Source organism: Hyla sarda, chromosome 6, assembly GCF_029499605.1.
Source record: "Hyla sarda isolate aHylSar1 chromosome 6, aHylSar1.hap1, whole genome shotgun sequence".
Taxonomy (NCBI): domain Eukaryota; kingdom Metazoa; phylum Chordata; class Amphibia; order Anura; family Hylidae; genus Hyla; species Hyla sarda.
The window spans coordinates 121,579,733-121,598,413 of record NC_079194.1 but is presented as its reverse complement, the minus strand read 5'-3'; the positions used below and the strand labels follow the sequence as shown (position 1 = coordinate 121,598,413).

Sequence of the window (18,681 nt, the reverse complement as noted above, 5' to 3'; positions counted from 1 at the left end):
AGTGTCCCAGGAAGTATGGGGAGCCCTAGTGGTGGGATTTTCAAAGTCAGTTTTCTTTAATAAAATGGGAAATTTATTTAAATTAGTATATTAGAAAAACCATTGTGTTGCAAAGATGTACAACATTTATTGTTCTGTGCTGATTTTGAGTTACATCTTGAATAATGCTCCAAAGCTGCACTGACTATTCTGCTGGTTAATTCACTGTCTACATACACTACATTAATTATTCGGTACTGATTTTGAGTTACAACATCAATAATGCTTTAGAGTCACTGTGTACATTAAACAAAATGTCTTGTGCTGGTCGAGTTATTGTCTGTATTTTACTCAAAAGCTGTGCTCATTCTGCTGGTAGAGACACTATGTCCAACCACATTAGTTTTAAAGGAAATGGCCCACAATTCTAGATACATCCCAAGGACATGTGTGGTGTTGCTTTGGAAGAAATGTTTTTTGATCCTGGACAGGTCCTTTAAAAGGTAACTACTGTGAATGGGATATCCATCATTAACATATATAAGGGTACATCTATGGATCCGGCCTGACATATACACTTAGCATAGAGGATTCAGTGATATATGAAAAGTAAATTGTGCGCATTTTCCTCCCTCTACTCATTACCAGGAATCAACAGTCTCCGATTCTTGTGCTGCCTGAAAGTCTTTGGGGAAGCAAAGGAGAGATACAAGTCTTGGCTTCCAGCAGATTATGTAACGGTGGCTTCTGAGGATGAACGTGCTAAGTCTGCAGCGGGGAGAATAGGATCAGACTCTGCAGAACTGCTGAGGGAGATGGCAGCCACTGATCTGTGCAAGTGACTCTGATTATCAAGCAAGGCGCATGCAGGAGTGTCTCTGCACAGACTTACTGGAACAATCATGCAGCTATTAGATGGCCATGTGGAGCTAAACTATGGCATCTACTATGGCGATGCTTTATTCCTCAGTATCGACTGAATACCATCCAGCTTACCAGTTTGCTGAGTGGCCTGGTGCTGTAAAGAAATGTGTACGTGTTTTGATACTAGTGTAAATTAAGTAGACAAAATTCCTTGCTCTGGCATAAGTATGCAAAACCTAGCTCCATGGAATCCTCAGACCACTTTAAAGGGGCATCCCAGAGAAAAAAATGTTTTTAAATCAACTGGTGCCAGAAAATTAAACAGATTTGTAAATTACTTCTATTAAAAATTCTTAATCCTTCCAGTACATATCAGCTGCTGTATGCTCCAGAGAAAGTTGTATAGTTTGTATAGAAAGTTGTACAGTCTGACCACGGTGCTCTCTGCTGACACCTCTGTCCATGTCAGCAACTGTGCAGAGCAAGAGAGGTTTGCTGTGGGGATTTGCTCCCACTCTGAACAGTTCCTGACATGTAAAGAGTTGGCAGCAAAGAGAACTGTGGTCAGACTGGAAAGAACTACACAACATCTCTGTAGTATACAACAGCTGATAAGTACTGGAAGGCTTAAGACGTTTTGAATAGAAGTAAATTACAACAACGTATGGTCCACTCTAGGTGAGCATCATTATTGTTGGAGCCACAATTATATATAGGACTCGTTAGGTGAACATTATTACTATTAAAAAAGTACTAAGAGGGGCACTATTACTTATGGGGGCACTCTGGAACAGAATTATTACTATTGGTGACACTATGGGGGGCACCAAGGCATGCCGGGCACTGTTGAGGACATTCTTGCTTGCATGGTTACATTTTGGGGTACTCTGCTTGGTACATTTTTGGGGTGTAAAGTGTGGATGCTTACAATAGACTCATTCTGCTCTGCACAATTATTGCTGAAAGCACTTCTTGGGCATTACTACTGCCAGGGGTACCATCTACTAAAAAGTTATTTTTCCAGGCACTTAGTGGGAGTTACTATCTGCTGGATGGAACTTTTTTTTGCAGGCACAATGTATGCCATTTATAACTAAAGCTGCTTTCACGTCATAGCCCATTATTAAGAACGGACATTATTTTGTGACGGGAGAAGGTAACAGAAGAAATAGTGCACAAAACATGCACAAAATAACATCTGTTATTAATAACGGGCTATGATGGGTTAAAATGGATAATGTAAAAATCTCATAGACTATAATGGAAATTTGAAACCGCCGTTTAACGTCCGTTTTTAATGGTTTTGTTAAAGGATCATTATAACGGATCTTTAAAACGGATGAATTTATAGTGTGAAAGGAGCCTGAAGGGGGCACTATCTGAGTGATGATATGTGGATAGCACTAATATTCTAGCAGTACAGTATGTGAAGGTACCAATAAGATCTCAAGAACCTTCCCCCTAACAATATAGTAGATCTGCATCTCTCTGAGGTTGTGTATCCCTGGTCTAGGGAAATGGCAGAGAAAGATTTAGCTTTACCTGTCCCCCCCCCCCCCCCCCCACCCCCAATAACAGAAGGTCTCACTGACTTTATCTCGCAGAGCAACAGAAAACAGATTGCAGATTATACGACCAAGAAAATTTGCCATTTGTTTTACGAGTCGTCTTCAGAAAGTAAATTTGGAAAGCCATTAAACATATCGAGCTATAAAACGAGCGCACAAAATGTAAGACACCTAAATGCCTCTGTCTGTATTGGAAATCCTATTGATGGGAGAGTGAGCGCCGGTAATGTACGAAGCACATCTACTCTACAGGACGATGCATGGAGGAACCGGGGGAGGGGCGCCCATGACAACATGATTTTTATTCTCATCAATATTTGATATTATGTGCACGTAAATGCACATTTCCTGAACCATGCCTAAAAGATGTCTATTGGCTTCTGGTGGAATTTACTGGCAAGAAGTCATGGAGGGGTGCGGGTAGTTTCAGGATATCTACATGATGGGTGCAGGGGCTATTCTTAGCAGAAAATCGCCCAGAGGCAGAAAACATAAAAAGCATTTAAAAGGGTCTGTATTACAGAAAGAGGCGACTCCCAGGCTGTAAAGCCCTGAATAATATACCTACTTACAAAATGACAGCAATGGAGCTGACTGAATAGAATAGAATGTAGGTAAACAACACCTATATATTCTGAACATTCGGGTGGTGTGTATGCTTGATATGTTAACCATCAGTGTTGATATGTTATACATTGGTATACGAAGAAAAGTTCCAAAATTCTGATATCTTCTGTTTCAAGCTATTTGCTTGCTGTCAATGAATGACAACAATGCAGATTTATAAACAATCTCTCCTTTTAGATCGCATAAACTAGATGAAAGAGGCAAAAGCTGCATCAAATTTATCACAGTGGAACAAACTGCATGATAGATTTGACGTAGACACTAGAAATGTCAGACACCTTTCCTTACGTCACTTCTTGGCTTACTTTAATAGAATATTTAATGCTGAAAAATGGTACCCATCATTAATTAACTTGGCCTATTTTCTGGCTCCACTTAGCCAGGCCCCTTTTCAAAGTAACTTAAAAAAACATCTGGTGGATGGCATGTACGTCAATTTTTTAGTGCAATTTGATCCACAATTCTAGTGCATCTTGTTTAGTAAATCTGATTTCCTCTGAAGGCCATTACTTACGTCTAAGTTACTTAGGTCCAGGGCCTTTTTATGGTGCTTGTACACATGTCAGGCAGCACTTTATTCACCACAAACTACCAGGGTTTTTTGGCAACTTCTACAGGTGAAACAAGCATTTTTAACTAGTTTCATCAATAAAAGACACATTGAAAAACCAGGGTAACATAAGTCATAGGAAGAAATAAGCAAGGCACTCACCACTGGATCTTCTTAACTTCTATTGTTTATTGTTGTTGTACAGAGAAACAACAAACATCTTAACTGACGTGCTGGGAGAGGGGGGTGCACGTGATAGAGGGGACAACCTGTTTCAAGTCATATTGACACTTCTTCCAGCCTCAGACACCAGTGGTGAGTGCCATGCTTATTTCTTTCTATGAATTACGTCACTATAGAACATTTACTATCATAAGGCAAGAGCACTTCAAGAACATACTTATCTACTTGACGACTGCCAGTGTGCTGGGTGTGAATTGATTGCTGGTCTTAACCCTGCAGTGCCTAAATGTATTTCTTTTTTTAGATATACTGCACAACCTAAGGAAAAACTCGCATTGAGAGGCATAGGAGTGAATCAACCAAAGCCAGACAATTAATGTTAAAAGCTCAATAAAAACACATAGATCTTTGATATGCAGTGGAGACAGCTGGATATGACCCATCTCTAGATTAAATAATAATTGCTCATACTAAATACTGCTGCAGAATCTTTTTTTGAAAGAGGGCTGGAATTCATTTTAACAACCGATACCCAATACATGGTATGCATTAAAGGGGTTGTCCAGCAAAAGTAGTGTCAAAAAGTAGAATAAAGAAACTTTCTAATATAATGTTATTAGCCATAGTGCAGATATCTCTCCATATCAGCTGTGCTCTGGCCCTTGTAGCTGTGACATAACATAACAGGCTGTGAAAGCATGTTTCTGCTCCCACCTCTCCTACGGTCTTCTAACCATTCATGTGAAGAGGGGACCTCATATCGCTGCTCATTAAATTTTAAGGTGGCAGGAAGCTAAGATAAGACAGCAGTGAGCCTGTTTTGACAAACTTCTGTGACTGAGAAAGGTTTCCTGCTGCCTTCTCTAATGAGAAGTAATATGAGCTCTCCCGCTCTCTTTACATCAATGGTCTGGTCCTGAGCAGACAGGAGGGGAGGAGGTAGCAGGGACGAGAGCTCTTTAGAGTGTGTGACTGAGACATGGCAGCTATAAGCCAAACAGCTTAGCTGATACGGAGAGATTTGTGCACTATGGCTAACAACATTATATAGGTAAGTTGTTTTATTATACTTTTTGACACTATAGACAGGTTTCTTTCCACCAGAAACCCCCTTTAAGCACTAAATCTAACCAATTTTGTAAAAGGGTTTGGACTTTCTGTCAATCAATAACTGACACCTCTTTTCATTCCAAAGAGGTGTGTGTTAAACCAACTATATTGTTACACAAACTAAACATAAACTATTTTTGAAGAATGGTGGTGCATTAGGGAAGTACTCTTAAAGGAGTTGTTCAGAATTTCAAAAACCTAACTACTGTCTACCACCAAAAACATTATCAAACCTCTGTAAAGGATGAGTGAGGTATCACAGCTTGGCACTGGTGCTGTTATTTAGAGGAAGCACAATTTTATTAATTCTCCACATTGCTTTTAAAGCGGACAGGCATCACTGTCCATTACCAGTCAGCCACGGCCCAGGTCGCTCACTACACTGAGCAAACCAGCAGCCAGTCACAGCACTTCCCAAAATGTTTTTGTAATCAAACCCCTATCTACTTTCATACAATTGTTTTACAGGCTCCAGGCACAGCAATGAAATGCTCCACTTGTTTTCTAAAGTTGTGGTTAAAGCTGCTTCCTCCCTGTGCAGTCTTCTATGGTTGGAGTTAAACTCGCTTTAAACTGGAGGCAAAATTATATGATTAACCACTTAAAGACCCAGGGCATACCTGTATGTCCTGAGTCTGCTCCCGTTCTATAACGCGGGCCCATGGCGAACAACGGGCCGAGCGCTATTAACCCTTTAGACACGGCATTCAAAGTTGATTGCTGCGTCTAAAGTGAAACTAAACTAATTCTGGTTAGCTCAGGGGGCTGTTCGGGACCGCCACGGTGAAATCGCGGCATCCCGAACAGCTGTAGGACACGAGGAGGGTCCCAATACCTGCCTCCTGGTGTCCGATTGCCAAATGACTGCTCCGTGCCTGAGATTCAGGCATGAGCAGTAAAGCGACAGAATCATCGATCAATGGTTTCCTATGAGAAACCGGTGATCAATGTAAAAGATCAGTGTGTGCAATGTTATAGCCCCCTATGGGAGCTATAACATTGCAAAAAAATAAGTGGGAAAAAAGTTAATAAAGATCACTTAACCCCATTCCCTAATAAAGTTTTTTCCATTTAAAAAAACTAAAACAGTGTAAATAAAAATAAACATATGTGGTATCGCCGTGTGCGGAAATGTCCAAGTTATAAAAATATATCATTAATTAAACCGCATGGTCAATGGCGTGCACGCAAAAAAATTCAAAAGTCCAAAATAGCGTATTTTGGTTCACTTTTTATATCATGAAAAAATGAATAAAAAGCGATCAATAAGTCCGATCAATACAAAAATGTTACCGCTAAAAACTTCAGATCACGGCGCAAAAAATGAGCCCCCATATGCGGAAAAATAAAAAAGTTATAGGGGTCAGAATGACAATTTTATAAGCATAAATTTTACTGCATGTAGATTTTTTTCATTAGTACGACTAAATCAAACCTATAAAAATAAGGTATCATTTTAAATCGTATGGACCTACAGAATAAAGATAAGGGGGGAGATTTATCAAAAGCTGTTCAGAGAAAAAGATGCTGAGTTTTTTTTTAAATGAAAGCAGCGATCTGATTGGTTGCTATGGGAAACTCAGCAACTTTTCCTCTGGACAGGTTTTGATAAATCTCCCTTAAAGGGGTACTCCGCCCCTAGACATCTTATCCCCTATCCAAATGATAGGGGATAAGATGTCAGATCGCCGCGGTCCCGCTGCTGGGGACCCCCGGGATTGCCGCTGCGGCACTGCGCTATCATTACAGCACAGAGCGAGTACGCTCTGCACGTAATGACGGGCAATACAGGGGCCGGAGCATAGTTATGTCACGGCTCCGCCCCTCGTGACGTCACGGCCCGCCCCTTTCAATACAAGTCTATGGGAGGGGGCGTGGCAGTCGTCACGCCCCCTGCCATAGACTTGTATTTAGGGGACGGCCGTGATGTTATGAGGGGCGGAGCCATGATGTCACGTTGCTCCGTCCCCTGTATCGCCCGTTATTACGCACAGAGCGAACTCGCTCTGTGCTGTAATTATAGCACGGTGCCAGATCCCGGGGTTCCCCAGCAGCGGGACCGCAGCGATCTGACATCCTATCACCTATCATTTGCATAGGGGATAAGATGTCTAGGGGCGGAGTACCCCTTTAAGGTGTCATTTTTACCGAAAAATGTACTGTGTAGAAACGGAAGCCCCCAAAAGTTACAAAATGGCGTATTTCTTTAAATTTTGTCGCACAATGATTTTTTTTTCCGTTTTGCCGTAACTTTTTGGGTAAGATGACTGATGTCCTTACAAAGTAGAAATGGTGGCGCAGAAAATAAGCCATCATATGCATTTTTAGGCGCAATATTGAATTATGAATTTTTTAAGGAAAGGAGGAAAAACCAAAAGTGCAAAAACGGAAAAACCGCGGGTCCTTAAAGGGTTTAAGAGAAACTGACAGCCTGTTCACCCACACTAAACCTGATACATTGGGTTTTAGTGCAGGTAAAAAGCATTACAAGAAGGGGTCACTTAGATAAATTGATGCAATGGATTAAAAATTTTGCCTCCTGGAATCTGCATTGCTATAAGGCTGTGCGACATGGAGGTGGGAGCCGGCTTGCCAAGCACCCCTGCCACCTCAATATGCATCACTATGCCCGCTCATCTGATGAATATTCTAATTTCTTCACTCTCATGTCCAAGTGACACTAGAGCCTGCTACACATATTGATATCAGGAGAGCGTATAGTGCTGCATTTTGAGGAGGCTTCTAGCCTGCATTGCACACAGCAGCAATACAGATACCGGGAAGCAGAACTTTTAATCCACTGAACTAATCTAAGTGCCCCCTCATTGTAAGCCATTAACCTGCACTCTAACCTGGTGTATTGGGTTTAGTGCGGGTGGACAGGCTGTTAGTTTCCTTTTAAAAATATATATGCAGTAGATCAACAAGCAAGGCATGCTGGAACTTAGCTTTACAATATAAAAAATGCTACTCTTAAATGGGTAGCTACTGCGCAAAAACGGTCCACAAAAAGCAAAGTAAAAAAACAAAAAACAAAGAGGCATATATGAGATCTGACGTTGGCGCGTTACATAGCCATTTCAACTGAGGACAATTGGCTTCTGCAAAATAACAGGTTAAACCCTTTCCAGTAGTACAATCCAGAAAATTCTGTACAGTTGTTTCTCTTTTTTTTCACCCACTTAACAATAGCAGTATAATGAGCGGGAAATTTCATCCCAATTCCCAATTTAGAGATGTGAACAAAGCAGCTTCCTGTAACAAAGCCAAGTAAAAATGTGTTATGAGTATTTATTTGAGGCCTTGCGCTCACCACACAAAGGATTAGAAAAATACCACAGATAGATCCCTACCTCCATCTCTTTCAGTACAGGGTGGTCTTCGATGCCAGGGAACAGAACCCGCATAGCATAAGTGCGGTAGTCCAAGAACGGGATGCCGGCCCCATCAAGGTCATTGGTCAGCTCATGAATGTCCGTCTGCAGCTCGGCAAAGGCTACAAGACAAGAACAGATATATTATAATTTTTTTCAGTCATAATATTAAGACTTGACATTTATTAAAGTACTTTGTGGCCTGCGCCAGCCACATTCATGAAAAACTAAGGAGCTTTGTGAAAACCACAAGGAGATGCTTGCCCATGATGGGGAATAGTAATGAAGGCAGGGTTAATTTAGTTTCTTATGAACCCCCTAAACTCCAGGTAGGCAATATGTTATTATCTCATACAGACATGGGTCTCCTTGTTACCTCAATACATTGTGTTCCTGTGCACAGTGCAGCAAATACACATTCACAGGTCACCACGTCCTGGAGAACAAAGAATGTTTCCTACGCGGGTGTTAGACACAACGTCTAGTGATCATACAAGGCAAATAACCAGTAATCTCCATTACCAGCCCTGCCGTCGCCTACTGGAGAAGTGCACGTAAGATGGTGACTACATCAGGTTCATAAGACACAGATCTGTGAAAGGAATTCAATTAAATTTATGTAGCAGCGTTGAGAGAGGAACTTTCGAAGCTGTCAAATGCTTAGAAAGGTGGAGGGAGCAGCAAGGGGGGGGGGGGCAGCGGGAGGGGACATCAGGCAAGCGAAGATCTCTAATCTGTCCACGGAGCAACTCAAAGGCATAGGATGGGTAGAGATACCATGTCGCTTAATTAAAAGCCCGCTCTTTTATCTGGCAGATGTAGGATATTACTGAGGATCATCCTTGGCACAGCCTTGTCGCTCCCTCTATCTCCTGTTTTAGATAGACTGTATATATATATTTCAGGGTACATATAGGCACACATATATAGAACTTATTCCTTCATCTTCTTTGTACTGCCAACCTCTTTGCCCCCTAATTCTGCAGTCGTCCGGGTTGTGACACCACATTCTGCTCACACAAATAATGGGCAATTAAATTGCCTTCAGCCAGAGTTTCTGCAGACTCCTTGTCCCAGTTTCCTCCACATAATGAGACACCTGGGTGTCTCACCCTCTTCCCTTGCTCGTCTTGCCAACTGATCTCTTTTATATGGTCCACCTCAGAAGATGGCAAGATATAAATGGAACGGATGATTTAACTCCCCCTATTAGTATATTGTAGCCCCCTCCCCCAATCTGCAGACTCCCAGAGGAATGCTCTTTGATGCTGGATGTTTCCATCTAACAACCTAAGGAGGTGAACATCAAAATGAGGCCTCCATTATCAAGAATGAGGCCAGATATCAAACGTGGGCCAGTAGAACATGGTGTGTGAGCGACTTCATGGTGAGATTAATGGGCTCTACAGAATCCACATGACTAAAGGGACAGCACAGAATTTCTACAAGGCTCCATTAGCTTATATAAAAATGGAACATCTGCCCAAGACAGAGATATAAGTTAAAGCTTGAAACATCATTACAGTATATGAAAACACTTAGATGTCTGAACAGAAATTCCTGAGGAAATCAGAAACATGTGTCGCCACAATATACTTGTTCCCAATCTATTCATCCCCATATTTACCTTCCTTGCATTCCAAGGCAACCCTTGACTCCAGATTGTCCATCTGAAGCTGGAGACGCTTCAGAGTACGATCTGCATCTCTTGACTTGCGCTTGTAGGCAATAAGGACAATGATGATAATGAGTAACAGGAGTCCACCACCTCCACCGATGCCGATGATTGCTGGCAAGGTCAGGAGACTATCAGAATAGATTTGCAGCATGCCAGGTGAAAATTCAAACCCCCCAACTTTGATCTGAGAAGGAAGAAGAGACAGTCTATTACCTCTTAAAAGGGAAAGAGGTGTTCTTCAAACTAAGTGTTAAAAAGTTAAAAGATAAAGTTGATGCACTTGAACTTACTGTCACTTTGTGTTGACCGGTGAGATTTGGAGACTCACACAGGAGCTGCGTTTCAGAGACTGTTAGTGCACAGGGAGTGTCACCAATTAACACTGTGTAGTTCAGCCTGAAATTTCCAGGAACGGCTGGAAGAATATTTCGACCCTATTAAGATATTAAGAAGAAAGAATTTGTTTTATAGGCTAGGACAGGTGTCTGGAATGACCTAATAAAGACTAATGATATAATGCATCACCCAGAACTCACTAACCTTGATGATGAGTGGAGAGCTTGGCTTCAGTTCCAAGTTTCCTGAAGTAGTCAGGGGCTCAAATACTGGATCTGGGTAGTAGGTGAAGACTGTGGTGTTCACAATAAGCAGGGACTGAACATTGTCCATGATGAAACCAATCTCATCTGGGCGATCTCCATTTTCAGGTGGGGATCTCAATGGGTTTTCAATGGAAGGGGCAAGGCACACCATGGTGGTGTCATTGTAGATTGTGCAGTTCTAGATGGAGAAGACAAAGGGACGTCAAAAACAAAATGTTCCATATGGACAACTGTTCACAAGAAACCTACAAAAAACCTCAGGGGTAAGATCCTGGGGACCTATGCTATAAGACTACTGGGTGGTATGAACAAACAAGAAACCAGCCTGATGGTCATGCCACCCTTATCTCCAATAGTAATGAAATTGAGTAATGTGCAGTGTTGACCAGTACATGGAGAGGGATTCATATGGGCATTGCTCCAGAATTCAAATTTGGATCTTAACAAGAAGAAACAGCACCTTCTAAGAGTGGTCTCAGACATCTCATCCAACCATCCAGAACTCCGTACTGATGAAGAGTGAAAAACAGCTGTCTACAGATTGGTGTGTCTGGTTTGGCATATATCCCTAGTCATGTTTTAAAAATCATTAATCGCAGGGACTCACACCAATCTTCCAAAACGAGGGTCCCAAGACCACAATTCAGAAAGGTTTGAATGGAATAGTGGTCCCACAAGACCCATTTAATGTCTATATGAGTGCAATAGTAAAATGCTGCACACTGTTCTCTCCTCCAGTTCCACAGACTGAATAGAGCAGCAGGGTGTATGTGTCAAGGTTCCATACAAGCTCCTTCTTGTCACCTATCTGGTATTTTATTTGGGATACCCTTCTTGATTGAATTAAAAGCTACCCAAAATTGCCAAATGATACAAGAAGGTACTTACATTCTCACTCTCTACATCACCATATTTTGCACGTATTTTTGGTGCCCTGATGGTGGCCAGATTCACTCCAGTGACGGTGAGAGGCGTCCCACCACTGCAATACAGAAGGACAAAATTAAATGCAGTATACAGTCAACCAAAGAAACCTTGATCAAACATCTAACTAAAGCACCCCACCCCATGATAGAAGATAGACATTACCTTGTGATGCTCCACTCGGGCTCTATCTTCTGCACTGTAGGATCCTCGGTGTAGTTGTATTTGACGGTCAGATTGTGCAGCACTGCTCGATTGATGTGAATCTGGATCTCAGAGCTTGTTGGGTTCAGTCCCTGTGGAGTTTTGCAGTGAATTTCTTTTGCAGTTCTCCTACAGATGGAATGGCAAGTAAGGTGAGAGTGTCAGCTGCCGTGCAGTTCAATTAAATATCTGTGTCTGATAAACTTTCCATGACAAGAGGGCTCCAAGGAAACAGGTATGATAGAATGACCACTTACTGTCACTGATACGTCAGGGCAGCATGTGATTTTATTAACTCCTATGGGGTTATGACGTTGCGCTTAAAGATAATAATCAACTGCAACTTTCAAGAGTGCTGAGCCTTATTTGACAGTTTCACCCCTGATCACATGCTTTATAGTGCTGGTTATATTAATATACACATGAATAAACAAAAGCAGTCCATATGCCCTGTTAGCCTCTCTACCAGAATGGATTGCGGTTCTTTCTGTGGTAAATGGCTTTGGTGAACTTGTTTTTTAAATGGCTGTTATGTAACGCTCAGTCAATGGCAAAATAAAATAGAAGCTGGTGACAATTGCAGGAGGTGTCTATGATGAGAAAATCCCTCTAAATAAGAGATCTTTAACCATAACCAGTGACGCTATAACTTACAGTACACATACTGTTGCTCCTACCAATCTTTGTATTCATGAATAAAGCAGACATAAAATGTTTGGAAATATATATAGGCAATGGGGGGGGGGGGGGGGGGGTGTAGTATATGGGTAGGAAGGGGGCAGCACATGTTTTTGCCACCCCTAATCTGAGGACATCAGCAGTGGCAGCAGCAGAGTCAGATGGTTCCTTCTTTTGCAGCAGCTGTGTAATGTAGCAGTCGAAACATAAAATGCTTTGCTGAACTAAAACTCAGAGTCACACATTCACCCCGCAAACAGCAGCTATTAGCGCTGATAACCACCAATTACCACAGGAAAATATTTAAAGACCCGCTCTATTATCATTCGTAATCTAGAAATTATGCACTTGAAATCCTATGGAAGAGAGACGGAGGCAGAGGGAAGCCAGAGCATGGGCGAGATGCAGCCTGGGGCACACACTTAAATCTACGTCTGCAAGTCACAATGTGCTGCTATCTCAACACTCTCCTGATGAGTCTCAATGGCTTTTTTACACCACAAAACATCCTCAGGTAGACACGTGTCATTCTACGGTAAGGCTCAATGCTCACTCTGCTTATTGCTGATATGCCATCTTCATGTCTTATGACAAGGGTGAAAGCTGCTGGGATCAAGGAGACTTTCCAAATGGTAGAAGAGCTAACATCAGCAGTACAAAACCCACTCCAATCCATATAGTCTGTTCCAATGTAACATACTATAATAGACTGGACAGAGATCATTATAGAGATTGGATAGGTTGCAGTAACCCTCAGCTGTGAGAAGTATTAGGTGCCAAGGGGGGCATGGTTCCCATTTATATAGAATAGAAATAGCTTTTAGGCCAGTTTCACACAGCCATATTATGGATGCAAGCCCCAGTCTGACCGCTGGTCTGGTGACCCAACGTGACACCTATCAGCCTGGGTGTGTGGGGCTGAGCTGCAATACCACACACAACATGTACATTTGTCTGGCACTGTTTTAGAAAAAAAAAGCGGCAAAGTCCTTTTTAACCTTGTACAGCCCTCTTAGACTCTCACTGAATTTTTTTTTTATTGCATTCTTAGTATAAAAACTGCTAAAAAATTATATCTATTGACTGATTGTAATAATTGAACTATTACAATTGTTAAAACAGAGCTGTTAGTAACTGTTGTGCAAAACCGCTGTGATTCACAGTAAAAATGCATGTTTTTGTGTTCTTTCTTTCCTCTCTCTTTTTTAAACCCTGACCTTCAAAATGTGTTAAAAACACGTAAAAAAAACCACTGAACGTAAATGTGACCTTAATTTTTATAAAAAAAAATTTTCACTATATTAAAGGGGTTATTATATCATTTTTATGCCAAACATCCTGACATTTTGTTACATAGGTTTTAAAATCATTTTTAGAATGTTTGCTTCCATGTGTCCTTCATGATGCTAATATTAATCGTTCCACTTCAATTAATTAATCAGTCTCCTTCAATCTCTGGCAGCTGACAATCTAGTCCCATCTTACTAACCCAGCACAAGTAGTCTTCTCAGCTTTACCACAATACTACTGCATTGGCTCTGCTCCTTTAATGCAGTGACTAGATGATCACTATGTAGATACCAGGCTGTAAAGACAGTGCCTGAGCATGTGTGTCCTCCAGCATCAATTCATTAGGTGAACAGCATAATATCATACTAATGAAAGACTACATATCCATTTAAAGCAGAACTCCAATCATGTTGCAGCAGCAGGATGCAAGATTAAAATTCCCAGAAATGTTGCAGCCTTCAAGTTGCCCGCTGCTTAAAGTGAAAAGGCTAAAGACTTTTTCAGAAGTCCCATAGACTTAGGGTACGTTCAGACGAGCGCATCCACAGCGTATCATGCACAGTGTATTTTACGATGCGGATCCACCGCTGAAGGACCGCTACATGCTGCCTTTAGATGTGCCTGCTCGGAGCTGCAATACGCTGCTACGAGCAGACACACTGAAGTGATGTGCATGTCGCTGCGCATGCGCGGTGTACTTGAGCACATCGTGGCCGCTCCCCCTGCTCCATGAGCTAGGCAGAGAGCGGCAGCGATGTGTGAGTACACTGCGCATGCGTGCTGCGATTCGCAAATCGCAGTGTGTCTGCTCGTAGCGGCTTTTCGCCACTCTGAGCAGGCACATCTAAAGGCACCACATAGCGTTCCTTTAGTGGCGGATCTGCAGCGTAAAATACGCTGTGGATCCGCTCCTCTGAACGTACCCTTATCAGCAGCCTACTGACAGGGCTACGAATTTGCTGGGAATTTTGAACACTTAATCTGCCACCACAAAATGATTGAAGTTGTGCTTTAAGTAAATGTTACAACTCTTCACTGGAAAAAAATTTTTTTTAACAGCACCTAAAAAAGCAAAAATTTTATATTTTAATAAAATATACAAAGTATGATATTCTATGGTGCGACAACCCACTTAATCACTTTGACATACATACCAGGAAAAGGCACAGGGTCGTCCTCCGATGTCTACAGACACATTGCTGCCAGCGTTTAGGTTACTTCCCTCTATCGTTATCCATGTGCCACCAGACAAAGGTCCTCGAGCTGGGGTCACTCGGTAAAAATGTGGGCTCTGCCGAAAGCAGATTTGGATAATAGAGAGTTATTTATTAAAGAAGAAAAAAAAAAAAAGAAGAAGTAGCATAAACTTTTGTCAATATTCCAAACACTACAATATTAACAAAATCAGAACTGCAGCTTTGCTACATTTTACACTGACAAAGTACTGGGGGGGGGGGGGGGGGTGTCACTAGTGAAACAGTGGCCTGGAAATTGGGTTAAAGCCTGTATTGATTACTGAACTCTAACACACAGCCATAATCTACATACAAAATTTTGTCATATTCTAAACTCATTTAGTGAGTTCATAAGGACCACTTTACTGGCACAGAGTTCCATTGTGTCACTGCTCTTACAGTAAAGAATCTTGATGTGGAAACCTTCTTTAGACATGAAGGATGCACCACTCCCTTGAAGTAGATACAGTCCTCGGTATACAGACCTGTGACCTTTAATATGCTCACGCATATCTTTCAAGCTTTTTCCCTCTAAAAACTTAACTGTAATTTTGCGGTAGAACTATGTGGTGGAACTTCTTTTCATGCAACCTATGAGCTTATTTGCCCTTGGTTGCTAAAGTTAAGTTTACACCTCACAAAAAGAGACTTTAGTAGAACAAGAAAGGAAAAGTGAATGGTAGCATACTTTACTCTCTAGATCACTACAAGTGGGTGAGTGACGAGACACATGTACACAGGGATTCCAGCAGCAGAAGTGTGAGTGCAGCTGTGGAGTATGATACAGGCAGTAACTCTGAATCAGTACATGTAATATACTGTATGTGAGACTGAATAAGTCTATGTAGAGTCTCTAACATTGTGTTTAAAGTTACAGGTAGGTGTGCATTAAAGGAATAGTGTAGTGAAAGATAACTTATCCCCTATACAAAGGATAGGGGATAAGTTATAGATCGCAGGGGGTCCGAATGCTGGGACCCACCGCAATCTCCTAAACGGGGCCCCGGCAGCAGTCTGCCAACCCCCACACAGAGCTGCAGCCGACACGCCCCCTCCATGTATACTATAGAGATACATGGAGGGGGTGTGTTGGTCGTGGCTTCCTGCAGGGGTCAGAACGACCGCTTCCGGCAGACTGCTGGGGCCCCCATTCAGGAGATTGCGAAGGGTCCCAGTGGTCAGAACCCCGCAATCTATAACTTATCCCCTATCCTTTGGATAGGGGATAAGTTATTTTTCACTGCACTACTCCTTTAAGAAACTGGACAGTGGCTGGAAGTCTTCTGTGGGGACCGATGTACATACAAACATAGCCTGTACTTACTATTGCATGAATTCAGGGGCCTGGCTGCTAGAGATGACTTACCACAAAAGTGAAGGCCTTAGGTGCAGTGGTCATGTACTCCTTAGAGCAGTCTCTTATGCAAACCTCGACAGTGACATTACGGGGTGGCATTATTTTAGCCTCACCAATCTCACAAACAATCCTAAAAAAAAGTAGAAGATAATATAAGAAGGCCAAACAACTAAATTGAATCTGTGTTCTGCTTCCAGTCTATTGGCTAGGCTAGAGTAACACATTGTACTGTTCAAGTTAGAGAATCCAATGAAACAATACCTGTAGTAGATGACAGTCCATACTAGGTCTGATATAAGATTAGGGTGAATTAGTTAAGACAAAGAAGTCTCACAAACTTTAGAAGAAAATACTGAATTTATGGGTGTGACAGAACTTACTGCTCTGCGCTGATATATTCATTTTCAATTGGGACACACATGACTTGGCCAACTCGCACACCAAAGCGGATGTCCTCGAATCGAAGGCCTAGGTTCTCTCCAGTAATGGTCAGCCGCGTTCCGCCCTGTCTTGGTCCAGTCTCAGGAGACAGCTTTAAGAAACAATGGAAACAGATCAGATACTTATATGCCAAATAATTTTAGATTACAGTAAAATTTATTATATCTAGAATGGACAGCACCAGGCAGAAGCCAGCTTATATATTCTGTATTATTGAACGATGATAAATAAAATCATAAAATGTACTTATTAGGGCAGAGGGCCTTGAGGAAAGTAGACCTATAATAGAACTCATATGCAGGATTATCAGAATTTCTAGTAAATTTTGGAGGCCAGAAAAAGTGTTTCACCTTTTAAAAACATGCATATTATAGACATTTTATATCCATCTATATTCATACAATTCTGTGGTGAAACTCCAGCCACTACATACTGTAGGTTGGTGTAACCCACTTGCAACAGTCAAGCTACCAACCTCCCTACTGTGCAAGAACAAGACCTGCCCATGGCTTTAATTAAGGTAAGTGCTTTATCTAGGTGCCAGTGACTAGTTCTTCCCTTCTGAACCTGAGTTGGGAAGTGATAGAATGTCCAGGATTATTGTGCTTACGAGCGAGCGTCCTTTGTTATTGCCGCAGAGCCGGTTATGAAGTAGTCATTGTCCCGCTGTGCAGCTCTTTCTTACCGCAGGCTTCTATGTTTTGTACGTTAATGTTAGCAAGCGGGGGGCTCTTTGTAAAACTACACACATTCCTGTTGAGTTTGAACAGCAAAGTGAAATGGAGTCGTTAAGCCCGGGAACCCGAGTGAAACTGCGAGAGCGCGAGAAACACTAACCCAAGCGGGTCCATGAATATTTCATCACCAGTGTAATGTGCCAACCCTAGAACAGAACAAGAGGGAATACTGGGGATGTGGAACCTGGGCTGGAGATAAACTGTGCATGTGCATAAAATAGATACAGTATACAAGATAGATACATAGACTATAAATAAGTGGCGCATTCACTGTCTCTGCTGAAACCAAGGACAAAATAATGCCAGTTTTATTGAGAAAAGTTCAGCAGCATATGGCCACTTAAGGGACCATTAACACAATAAAGACATAGGGAACAGCACCCATAGAGTAAAGAATGAGGGCAACATCTGAACAGTAAAACTCAAGCTGTGACAATCGGCCCAGGAGGGACTCCGTAACCAGTGTACTGCGCACATCTACTCTGGAGGACAAGTGACATCAAGTGCAAGAATGAAGCACGAACGTGGCAGTAGACTGCAATCTATAGTCCCCTATTTTCAGCTATTTCTGTGGCTGCTGCAATGTTGGGGAAGTACATATACGCCAAAGCCTCATCCTCTGCCTTTCTTATGATTGCCTCATTGGCAGGGAGAGGATCCCCGGCAGTGTGATGAGACACATTTAGTACGATTATTTCCAATAAGGCGGACAGGTGCAGTGTGACAAAGGCAGCATTATGACTGATGAGCAGAGGGGAGGTGGCCCGGCAACACCAATAACAAGCTAATTACGGGCAATTTCACACCAGATTTTGCCTGCCTCCAGAGCGGCCCATCACTCGTCACACACCTGCGGGTACTAAATGGAATTAATGTCTCCCTGTGCTGGCTGCAGAATCTCATTCTGTGGAATTATGGGTCTCGTTACCGATTTGCCGTTAGGAGCAGGAAGGAGGAAGGGCGATTTATGAGCGGCCATCTTTAATTACGTTCACTTTAGCCTTTATTTTACTTTTAACTTTTCAGAGTGTATCACCCGGCTGCAGAAAACCATCATTGAGCGGTGATTACAAGAAGTTTATATTCTGCTCCTCACTTACAGATAAATAGATCTGAGAAAAGTCTGTACATCAGGGATGTATGGTTGAAGCTCTTGCATGTCCAACCAGATTATCATAACACTTCCCAGACCGGGAATGAATAGAATGAAATGAAATGAATAGAAACCCCAAGGCTTTAGTTTATATTGCTAACCCCAAGAATTCATGTGGGGTGTCCTA

At 42.0% G+C, this 18,681-nt stretch overlaps 1 protein-coding gene and 1 long non-coding RNA gene across 6 annotated transcripts in view; one reads left to right on the top strand and one right to left on the bottom strand.

The window, feature by feature from the left end:
• LOC130276053 (uncharacterized) overlaps positions 1 to 1,359 on the top strand; it is a 111,280-nt gene extending 109,921 nt beyond the window's left edge. For both annotated transcript variants that reach the window (XR_008845001.1, XR_008845002.1), the window contains one exon: positions 628 to 1,359. This is a non-coding gene — a long non-coding RNA (uncharacterized LOC130276053). The remainder of the gene's footprint in view (positions 1 to 627) is intronic.
• PLXNA1 (plexin A1) overlaps positions 1 to 18,681 on the bottom strand; it is a 327,026-nt gene that overhangs the window by 46,184 nt on the left and 262,161 nt on the right. For all 4 annotated transcript variants that reach the window (XM_056524879.1, XM_056524877.1, XM_056524880.1 and 1 more), the window contains 9 exons: positions 16,604 to 16,755; positions 16,233 to 16,353; positions 14,786 to 14,922; positions 11,625 to 11,792; positions 11,424 to 11,517; positions 10,474 to 10,713; positions 10,224 to 10,367; positions 9,883 to 10,117; positions 8,235 to 8,377 (listed from right to left, as the gene is read on the bottom strand). In XM_056524879.1, the coding sequence (XP_056380854.1) occupies positions 8,235 to 8,377; positions 9,883 to 10,117; positions 10,224 to 10,367; positions 10,474 to 10,713; positions 11,424 to 11,517; positions 11,625 to 11,792; positions 14,786 to 14,922; positions 16,233 to 16,353; positions 16,604 to 16,755 (1,434 nt within the window). The remainder of the gene's footprint in view (positions 1 to 8,234; positions 8,378 to 9,882; positions 10,118 to 10,223; positions 10,368 to 10,473; positions 10,714 to 11,423; positions 11,518 to 11,624; positions 11,793 to 14,785; positions 14,923 to 16,232; positions 16,354 to 16,603; positions 16,756 to 18,681) is intronic.